The 11595-nt window shown below is 45.1% G+C and overlaps 1 protein-coding gene across 1 annotated transcript in view; it reads right to left on the bottom strand.

Annotated features, from left to right (window-relative positions):
- EGFLAM (EGF like, fibronectin type III and laminin G domains) overlaps positions 1-11595 on the bottom strand; it is a 60598-nt gene that overhangs the window by 31049 nt on the left and 17954 nt on the right. The window contains exons 8-10 of the mRNA XM_035902751.1: positions 5257-5372; positions 4690-5014; positions 2053-2153 (exon numbers count right to left, since the gene is read on the bottom strand). Of these exons, the coding sequence (XP_035758644.1) occupies positions 2053-2153; positions 4690-5014; positions 5257-5372 (542 nt within the window). The remainder of the gene's footprint in view (positions 1-2052; positions 2154-4689; positions 5015-5256; positions 5373-11595) is intronic.

Raw genomic sequence — 11595 nt, 5'->3', positions numbered from 1 at the left:
GCTATCAGACCGAAAACCAAGACTGAAAGCATTAAAGACTGTCAGGGATGTCCCAGGTGAGACCTCTGAGCACAAAGTCTATCAAGGAAGTCCTAGCAAGCCTGTTCAGTGTAGACACCTCAGACTTATTGCACATGAATACACACACCCTGCTTCACGTGTTCAGTGAGCCTGACACTTTTCAAGCCGAACAGCCTGTGCAGGCAGGATCTCTCCATATGCACATAGCAGCTGACACCATTCGCAGCCATCCTGCATTTTAAGCTGACAAATTGCCAGAGAGTGTTAGATCACCACGTGAGGCACCAGACTGCTGCTGCTCTAGCAACAGCCTGGTGCCTAGGCTGTGAGGCTGGCAAGTCTGCCTTACATGGGAGCAGGGCTTCATCTGAGAGCTCAGCCACCCTCCCTACAGGCAGCCCGACCGGCTCCATCAGTAACACACAGGCGGCAATAACACCAGTCACGGTGGGATGTACACTTCAGAAGTGTAGTTTAAATAGTCCAGTATCTTGCATGCATTAGTAGCCGGGGTCCCAGACTTCAGAGGTGGAAAATAACATCTACTTCAACCCTGCAGTAAAACCCTGGGTAAAATACCGGCTGGATGGCTGAGCCCAGAGAGTTGTGGTCAACAGAGTTAAATCCAGCTGGCGGCTGGTAATAAGTGGTGTCCCCCAGGTCTCAGTTCTGGGCCCAGTTCTGTTTAACATCTCTATCAATTATCTGGACAAGGGGATCAAGTGCACCCTCAGTCAGGTTGCAGATGACACCAAACTGGGTGGGAGTGTTGATCTGCTTGAGGGTTGGGAGGCTCTGCAGAGGAGAGGGACCTGGAAAGGCTGGATCGATGGGCCGAGGCCAACTGTATGAGGTTCAACAAGGCCAAGTGCCGGGTCCTGCACTTGGGTCACAACAACTCCATGCAACGCTACAGGCTCGGGGAAGAGTGGCTGGAAAGCTGCATGGCAGAAAGGGACCTGGGGGTGCTGGTTGACAGCCAGTTGAATATGAGCCAGCAGTGTGCTCAGGTGGCCAAGAAGGCCAGTGGCATCCTGGCTGGTATCAGGAATAGCATGGCCAGCAGGAGTAGGGAAGTGGTCATCCCCCTGTACTTGGCACTGGTGAGGCCGCACCCTGAATGCTCTGTTCAGTTTTGGGCCCCTCACTACAAGAAGGACATTAAGGTGCTGGAGCATGTCCAGAGAAGGGCAACGAAGCTGGTGAAGGGTGTAGAGCACAAGTCTGTTGGGGAGCGGCTGAGGGAACTGGGGTTGTTTAGCCTGGAGAAGAGGAGGCTGAAGGGAGGCCTTATTGCTCTCTACAACTCCCTGAAAGGAGGCTGTAGCGTGGTGGGGGTCGGTCTCTTGTCCCTGGTAAGAAGTGATAGGATGAGGGGAAATGGCCTCAAGTTGTATCAGGACAGGTTTAGGTTGGATGTTAGGAAAAACTTTTTCACCAAAAGGGTTGTCAAGCACTGGAATGGGCTGCCCAGGGAAGTGCTTGAGTCCCCATCCCTGGAGGTATTTAAAAGACGGGTAGATGTGGTGCTTAGGGGCATGGTTTAGTGGTGGGATGTCAGGGTTAGGTTAACGGTTGGACTTGATGATCTTAAAGGTCTTTTCCAACCTAAACAATTCTATGAAATCCTGGATATAGGGCAGTATTCTGCTCAGTACAAAAGATACTGCATGCCACTTCCAAACCATAATTCACAACAGTTCCAGGTGTACTTCAGCCTGTAGCTCATTCACATGGCTATAACCTTGCAAATGTACGTTGCCACTAGTCTGCAATGCCAGTATTACTAGTCCCAGGGGTTCCCTCATGCACTGCCTACCAATAATGGACGGAAACATTCTAGCTCCGTTTACCAACTTAATTTGCATTCACTGAAGGTGAAGCCAGATGTTTAGAGGTGACAATTATATATAGGTTCACCACCATTACATTATAAGCTATACTGAAGCCAAGTTATCGTTCCATTGTCTGCATCATCAGAATAAGCAAAATTTAAAGCTTCTGTGTGAGCTTGGAATTGCTTAAACTTACCCTGAATTCAAGGGTAATTTGAAATGTCTGATAGGAGTTTTTCAGTGGTTCAAAGGTGATGTATGAGTAGCCAGAGAACTGTGGATACTGGATAATAATATCTGAAAAGCAAAGAGGGAAGCATATTATTTAGCAGTTTTCTCTCATACAAAAATCGATATACACATTTAGCACTAGATAACATCAGGTGAAAATGCAAGGCAGAGTTCCTACAGAGACAACCATTAGTCAGCAGCCATCAACAACCAGTTAACCTATTGCCTTGTCCTCCCCACCACCTTTCCCAACTAATTATTTTATTACCAAGTACCTGGTGAACTTGGAAAGAAACTGGATACTGAGGGCCAAATACTGCTCAACAGTTTAATCACTGGCTTCAGTGGAACTTTCTCCAGATTTTCATCCTTGTTACAGAACACAGAACCCATCTACTTTATCTCCTTTTAAGGATTCATTTGACACAGAGACAAAGTAATTTTCTGTTTTGCAGGATTATAAAAACATATGCGGGAAACGTGGCCAGACGCCACGCCGCATTAGTCACGGCTGCTCCATAGCTGCTGCATCCAACATCTGCAGAATCCTTGGATGGCTCAGAAGAGCCCAGCAGCTTCCAGCACCTCCCTCCAGCCAGCTCAGGGCAGAAGGTAAAGGGAGTGGCGGGGAGGGGGAGAGGACAGTCCCTGCAGGCATCTCTCCATCCCTGGCTGCAACAGTAGCCCTTCATATTGCTCTTGTCAGCTGCTGTTATCAATCCTCACCCTTTGCTGTCTTATGTTAGAGGACCATCCTGCCCTCAGCACAGAAAAAGAAGACGAGAGACATGTCTTACTGCTACCTTTGCAGCTCGTTTTCCTAAGAAGCACTGAGGACAGACACAGTTTCAGGCCTGAATTCTTATTTTTCCGGTGGATCTAAGTCTAATGAGGAAGGAAGGAGGAGGAGTCCTATTCCTCTTTGCTCTTTGAATACTGTGTGGGTTTTTCTTGGATATTTGGATATGGATACAGCTCTCTCAGCCTTTTTGTTTGCAAGGCATACATTTTAGGCTGAGGTGAAGAGAACCGGCACTATAAACCCGAACACAACCACAGCAGACAGCAATTAACTCATGCCCTGATCACAAGCAGAACTGACTGGGCCAGAGCACCATGCAGCTGTTGATTGTAGAGAAAAGTCTGTTTTCATTCAGACTAATATTCTATTTAATAATATTGGCCACTGTGGCGAAATTCGGTACAAGGAAATATTGGTACATGATGCTACTGCTTACCAAGGAATAACACACTCCCTTGTGAAAAATGTTGGGTTTGGACTGACGTTAACAAACCCACTCTACAAGTTGTATACAGTTATGTCAGTTCAAATAAATCCTCAACTCTTCATACTTGATCATGGCCAAAAATCACATCTGCAGCTGTTCCATGTGGCTGAGTCACAACAGATTGTTTTCAGAATGAGCTCTCTTTACTCCAGCACTGGGAGGAGAAGATCAAACACCCTCAGTGTCTGCATCCCCGATGCATGACACTGTGCATCACGAATGTCTAACATGAGCTGGCAGAAGAAATGTGTGTCCCTGTTGCTCTGCTGTGAGGCAGGGCCTTCGCAGGTCAGATCAACATGCAGAGGGACAGATCAGCTCTTTCTTAGCTGGTGGGACAGCACCACTACAAGCAACAGGACATTTGCTTGCACAAGCTCTGGCATTCATCTGACCCCTTGGTCACCAAGCCAGAAGAAAAATAACTCCAAATGGAAAAAAAAGTGACCTGCTTATGACCTGGTAAGTGAGTTGGACTGGCTCACCAGGTGATCAGCTCAACGTCAGACCCCGCGAAAGGGCAAGGTTAGGTCTGCAGAGAGGGAGGACAGGAAGGTGGCAAGGGAAGGAGAAGCAGGACAGCCTCCTTCAGCTCAGCAAGCTCCTGCCCTGGCTCAGCCACCCTGCAGAGAGGCGAGAGGATGCATGGCAAGTCTTGACTGGGACACACTTCCTCACATTGGCCCAGGCTTTAGGTCATGCTTTCCAAAGTGTGGAGGGGGTTTTGTTCCTCCCTTGCCCCAGGTTGCCTGACATGAGTGCTGAGGCTACCACTCCAGCACTTCTGCCCTGCAGACCACGGGGAAACCCTCCTCTGGAGATGGTTTTACAACAGGGGTTCTGTCTCGCATCCCTGCTGCAAGATCAGCATCATCAGATGGACCACGCTGGAAATGCTGGTGGTTCAGGGCTTCAGCTGCGGGCAAAAGGCACATGTCAAAGGCAGGATTGAATGTCCCTGATAGAAGCTGTGGATGCCATGGCTGGACCCTCTCAGGCCTGGGTGCCTACCAACATGCCTGGCTCCATCACCCTCCCACTCCTAGGTGGGGGAAGGTGGATTAGCCTCCCCCATGCAGCTTCACATGGGGTCTGCATTCAGCTTTATTACAGAATAACTTCTTCACATCTAGCTGAGGAAAGAGAAGCAAAGGGTCCCATGTCTGAACCGGGATGTGGAAGCTGCTGGTGTCCTCAGGGATCCATTAAGCCCAGCTGGCTATTCCCAAAGCGCACTTTGGTTGGTTCATCATGAAGCCACTCCTTGCCCCAGACAAAGAGAGGCCAGCAGCAGTGGGCACCCAGAAACCTACCTTCCGCACATGTCTCTCCTCCTTTTCCCAAGTTGCAGTGGCAGCGCGAGCCGCCCCGGTCATAGTCGTTGACACAAAAGCTGTCTGCAGAACAGATGGCCTCATCACAGGAGAGATCAAAGAGGCGCATGCCACCCCTCCTCGCTGCCTGAGCCGTAGTCGCCCGCGCTGTAGTTGAAGGCTGTGTGGTGGTGGGAGTGGAAGCATTGGGTTGAGAAGTGGTTGTAAGGACCCGTGACAGGAGCCTGGAACTAGACTCTGGCGTAACCTTAGTTTCAACCAGAAATTTTCTGTTGCCTCCTTTGATAGCAGGAAGCGGTCTGAGCTGAATGGAAATAAAGAAACACAAATTCAGTAAAACCTAAAATGATACATGGAAAAGAAATTCATACCTTCCAAGATACAGATCTGAGGTAAGAAATTCATCCTCACTGAAGAAAAAACCCCCCACATTATTATACCTGAGCATATAATATCAGATATTAAACTTCCCGATAAGATCAGACACTTTGAAGTATTGAGACTATGAAGAAAAGGGAAATGCCAAAGTGGAATCTTGAAATTTACCTCTTCTATGTAAATGTCGTAGTCTGAGTCATCGATATCAAATCCATCACCATCACCAGTCACTGTGTCTGTGATATATGGATGCCCATAGCTTCCACTTCCTAACTCCTCAGAGCCTATAAAGACACAACTGGCATACTCAGTTCATATATTCTTCTCTCTTTACCCACAGCAACTCAGATCTTAATACCCTCCACCCCCCGATTTGCCACACTGAAATCTGAAGTGGTGCTAATGTTCAACCTGTACAGACAATGTAAGTGTCAGCCTGAAGATGGGAGACACTGTCCAAGTGATACACATGCAACTTAAAACTAAGTGAAGACCTTCATGTGACTCCCCAAAAAGCAGGTAAAGCTCCATTCTGCCACTGCAAACTGACTTTTATCCATCATTCTTCCAGGGGAATGGCTCTGAACTTTTTTGGCGTGGACAACATTTTAATAACTGTATTGGTTTTAGATCAAAGTTTTCCCTTTTATAAGCACACAGTCCTCTATCTGCCCTACTGGTGACCAAATAACTGGAACAGCAAAAGAGATGCATCTAGGCAGGGCTTTTCCAGCATGATCTGCTTAGGACTTTATCTGCCTCCGCCTCCTGGAATAGCATCCTAAGATTATTTTTAGGCTATTTTTTAAAACACAATTTAGCACCTAAAAAAAAGAAACCTGCACAAACACCATGTGTTTGTCATGTGCATAATCTGCTTCTGCCTCTCCCTGGAGTGCCGAGCTGTGCTGTGAAGGACTCCGGGCTGGGAAAGGCCCGTTTAAACAGTAAGAGGATCCTCATAGAAAATACCTGGGCTTTTCTGCACTCTACAAGCAAATTCTGCTTAAACAATTATTTATGCCTTTTAGCTATTAAAATTTACCAGAAGCCATGAAGTAAGATAATACATGTCATTTCAGCAAGGTTAAGAATAGACAAACATTTAATAACCATTAAAACAACAGACTTCATATATTTCCCTTTTCCATAAAATATTTTGTGGTCACTTAAAAACAGTGTAGGTAATCCTTGCTTTCAAAACCTCTGTACAGGCTGACCATGTGTGCTTGTTTATTTTAGCTGCCACAAGCTGCCCGTATTTTCTCTTACATTAGCAGAGCCTGCACATTGCAACATACAGAGACACAAAGTCTTGCTGGGCAGTGGCTGTCTGCAGAAAGGAGACCTGGCAAGCCAGAAAATACCACCTGATGGTCATGAGAGCTTCACTACTACCACTGAACAACCCGATGGAGGCAGTGAAAGCTAACGAGGCTCAGCAGACCTTCAGAGGGAGCAGTCTGGGCGCAGCACTATTGGGCTGTTGGAGCCAGTCTAACTGGGTTCAGCCAAATCCCACCTCAGTGAAGAATAAAGGAAAACATCTCACTGACCCGATTCAGGCAGGAGAGCACTGGTCTAAATCTTACTGTACTCTCTCTTCCTTTGCTATGACTGCAACGCAGAAATCCTGGCAGACAGTTATGAAATCAAGCATATGTGCACCAGATACCAACACGCGCCCTGGCTGGCTCACTGGCCGCCCACCGTACGCTCTGTGGGAGTTACTTATCAATGGGCCTTACATGTTATGTCAGCACACAGGAAAATCAGAGGCAAATCAGTAGAGGTAATGAGGCATACACGTCTGCAACCAAAACAACATGCTATGCCGGGAGAGAATGTCTATAAATCTTTCCACTCTAACATGTATACCTAATCATCTGTAAATAATATTATTTAACTGTATATTAAAAACAATTATTCACCACAGAGTTCTACCAACTGAGCTAAGCGCAGAACTCATCACTTTCTGACTGGTAATGAGACGAGGCCAACTGGACAAACTACATCCAGATTATTTCTGCTGGTGACTGTGAAGGCGAAGGATTACTACTGGAGAAACAGAATGCTCATTTATGAACTGGTCCCAGTCCTCCATTCAGGAGACCTGATTGCGGCCTTTCAGTACCTAAAGGGGGCCTATAGGAAAGATGGGGAAAATCTTTTTAGTAGGGCCAGCTGTGACAGGACAAGGGGTGATGATTTTAAACTAAAACAGGGTAGGTTTAGACTAGATATAAGGAAGAAATTCTTTACAATGAGGGTGGTAAAACACTGGCACAGGTTGCCCAGAGAGGTAGTGGAGGCCCCATCCCTGGAAACATTCAAGGCCAGGTTGGACGGGGCTCTGAGCAACCTGATCTAGTTAGCGGTGTCCCTGCTCACTGCAGGGGGGTTGGGCTAGATGACCTCTAGGGGTCCCTTCCAACTCAAAACATTCTATGATTCTATGATTCTATGATTCATTATGGAAAACAGAAGGTATTATCAAAATGTGGGAAAAACCTCTTACTCCTAGTATCCACTTGTATATTCACTCAAGTTAATCACTTTGGCAACAGTGATTTTATAACACATGCATTTCTACAAAAGAATTTCAGTGTGCAAAACCTCAAACATAAACATTAAAAATGTGACTTGCAGTTTAACAGAAATTATATGAATGAAGCAGAACTCAGCACTAACTCAGCTCCCAGCAGATGCAGCAACTGGAATACTGCTGCTTTTAAGTCAGGTCTGTAATATTACTTACTGCTTTTATATTGTGTGTCTGAAACTATTTCAGAACTATTTCAGTTCTTCTAATGGATGAAACTGTAATTTACCCAAGAGTAACAAAAGCAATAAAACTAAGCTGGGAAAAAGAAAGGAAAAAAAGTCACACATTACTGATCAACCATATGTCAGGGAAAGCAATCTAATCTGTATTCAAACAAGCTGTGATACACAAACTCCATTTTCCAATTTAGAAGTCACACGCTACAAAATAAAAATCTGTTATAATTCAAATCCTGCCACAATTTTTCTGTTCTCAAGCAAACTTTCTTAGGCTTAATGGGATTTAGGTTCAGCAAGAATGGCAGGAATGAAGCAATACAAAGAATGAAGCATCTTCAGTTTAACACGCAGGAAAATGTTAGGTCTCAATTTTGCATTCAGATACGCACACTTGCTTACATGTATAGATATGATTTTAATGCCATGCCAGTTTTACAGAAGTGTAACTCGCCTGATTTGAGGGTAGTTATCACTAACCACATCAATAACTACTAACATGCAGTGAGACCTGGTAACTTAGGAGAGACAGGCAGTGCCCCAAGCAGAAGGTGTGCCTCTTTCATCTGGCCAAATGTTCTATCCTTTTCCAACAGAAGACCTTGGGAGACAAAATGTACCCACTATTTTAAACCAGACAATGCTTCCCTTCACCTTATTGAACTGGTACAACATTTAGAGCCTGGAGAGAGCAAAGACGTTTTGGCTTATTGTGGCTGGTAAAAAAAGACTGCTTTGAGGCCCTTCTTCAAAGGACCTTCAGGACAAAAGTTTGGCATCACCAGGAAAAGTATAACTTTGGAAGGTGTCCTAATATCCACAGGTTTTTAATATGGCCTCAAATCTCTGCTTTCAATCCTCCTGTCTCCACCTGAGTTTCAGCCAGCACATGCTACATTACCTGCTGATCTGTGAACAGTTTTGGTAACGCACAACGCACCTGGGAGCAATGAAGACATGGAGATGTACTCTCTTCTAACTATGCCTGAATTTATACAGGTGAGTACACACACAAATGATGAGACCATCTAACAGCCCACTGGCTTCTCAGTTGACTTGCTCTGCCTTACATTTGGTGTTTTTTCACTGGATGTGGCATGATACCCACACGTGACATGATACAACAGACTGCAAAATAACAGAAGGCAGAGAAGCTAACACAACTTTTTGTAGAGAAACTCCGATGCAAATCCATCTCAAGAGCACTGTGTAGCTTTAGTGGAGAGCTCATCTCATAATGGGTGGCAAATCAGGGACAATTAAGAGAAGTGGTACTCTGCAAATGCCAAAACAATGACTACAGAGATTATAAGTGTGCTGTGTATTTCATTAAATCAGTGTTTCAGTGTACAAGGAGACGAAGCCCATTTAAGACCCTTTACCAAGTCCTATAATCCTGTTTTATAATTAATTGGAAAACCTGTGGGGGGTCATGAACTTTGGACAGCTTCTTTCCAAATAATCAGGGATTAAGTTATACCAAAGAAATCTTTCTCAAAACAAACAGAAGGACACACAAACTTTTGTTGTGCCAATTAGGTGGCCACCAGCATATGGATCAGGAGACACAGGAGAGCACAGGAGATGGACCACCGGGCGTTGCAACGTGGGCAGACTGAATGGAAGTGTTAACAGACTGATCGCCTTCATGCATAACCCCTCACAGGTCTAAATCCAAAATACACCAGCGGCATTTTAATCTGAGTTTTATTCTTGCCAGTGACTCACAGTGAGGCACTGCATATCGCTTGGGCTGTCTTTTGCTTTTTGTCCCCATCTATATAAATACGAATGCTGCCTTTGTAAAGCCTTTGGAGATCTGTGGGAAACAGTTCTATGGAAAACCATCTCCATTTGCTGTCTCCAAGACACATGAACATCAAGGTCTGGGCCCATGGGACTGCCCTTTTTTCTGGGCCTGAGCCTCAGCAGACACATTCAAGCACCGTGCGGAGTATCTGAGCACCTGTGCCAATGCCTTGCTCTGGCTGAGCCTGGAGGTGATGGCCAGGACCAGAGGAAGGGATGTACTGAGATTAAGCAGCCACGTCTGTCACATTTGCTGTGGAGACAAGCAGGAGGGTATTTTTAACAGAAGACGCTTCCTCTGTTGGTCTGGCAAAGCCCAAGGCTGGTGACCTTCCAGGCACAGTGCAAACCCCATCTGTTTCCCCAGGACATGAAGGGTATTTAAGCCATGTAGGTGATGACACTTTGTTTGATTTTTTAGGACAGTTTATTCTGTTGTTACCAAATTTGATATGTGAAATCTTTTTTTCAAGTAAATTGTCCATGACACATTGAAAGAGCTGATATAGCAAAAAACCAACAACCATATAAGTGAAAGACCTGCAATCTGCATCTGTAATTAGGAAACATAACAAAAATTGATTTATTACATCATTTCCCTTTGGGGGAAAAAAAAAAAGAAACAAAATCACAAATAAATGAGAACCCTTGGGGAAACTTGCCCTCTCTCTCCTCCCTGAAAATGGAACAAAGTAGCTTAAACCAAGCATGCATTTTTACTAGGTAAGGGGGTAACTGTTTATAATCAAGGCCACATGTTCTACTTGCACAGACCTTGGGAGGTCCGTCATATCAGGTGACACCATCAGCAACCCTTCAGAGGAACATTTTAGCAAACAAAGGCAAGAGTTTCCTGTGCTGACCTGAAACAATGCAGTCAAGAGCACTGCAAAGCCAGCCACCTTTTAAAGCCAAAATGAGAGAATTACATGTGAGAATGAGATAAAGCCCAGTAGAAAACATCCCCAAGCAGCATGGACTCAGTGTCTGCAGGGCTCATCTGTCTCAGCCTGCCTAGAAGAGCTGCAGCAGACTCCATGCAATGCAACACAAACCCTGAAGGTCCACTGCATTTGAGGTAATGCTGGGAATTTGTTCTTCAGTTAAAATAATCATCAGAAATGCACTAATTATTTCAAAACAAGCGTAAAAATCCAGGATATACAAGCATAAACCTACATATTTTTAAAATCCAAAGACAGCAAGGACCTTTGTGCCAGCACTATGTAGGCTAAGTGTAATGCAAAGGAGCCAGACATTGTATGGACTCCGCCAGCTCCCTAAGATATTTCAGATATTTCTGAGGAATATACAGGCATTAATACCCATTAATACACATCAAATATCTGTGGTGCATTTCATTGTTTACATGGGAGGAGGTACCATTTAATAATGAAGGTAATAATTCCAATGATGCGTAACCTGAAGAGCAAAGGTGCATCATTGTCAGACACGCCAACTGTCTGACACCCTTCCAGCAACCACAGGTGACTAAGAGGTACCTGCTGGCACTTTGAGAGACTCAGGCATCTGGTGCCATCTGAGATGCTTTACGGTACCTGAGACCTCCCCAGAGGACTGTGAGGTGTTCGGGAGACACATGCCCTCCTGCAGTGACAGCTGAAAACCACAGGACCTAGAGGACCTCAAGTTCACCAAATGTCTATACTTGAGCAACCGAAGTGAATGATTAACTGCGCCAAAGAAGGTAACCATTGGCTTTCTGGGTACTAGAAAGGGGAAAGTACCTTCTGATAAATAACATGCACTAGGAGTAAGTTTTACTCGGTTGGCCTTAAGCTTAGCATGCTTTTTTTTGTTGTATTAAACTTGTCAGTGGTTTAAATCACTCTTCAGGGGTTTTTAGCATTTGGGGTAAAAATAAATGTTCAGACTACGCATGCCTTTAATCAAGAA

Source organism: Egretta garzetta, unplaced genomic scaffold (genome assembly GCF_000687185.1).
Source record: "Egretta garzetta isolate BGI_Z169 unplaced genomic scaffold, ASM68718v1 scaffold59, whole genome shotgun sequence".
Classification (NCBI taxonomy): Eukaryota; Metazoa; Chordata; class Aves; order Pelecaniformes; family Ardeidae; genus Egretta; species Egretta garzetta.
The sequence above is the reverse complement of the archived record's forward strand: the minus strand, read 5'-3'. Positions and strand labels throughout refer to the sequence as shown.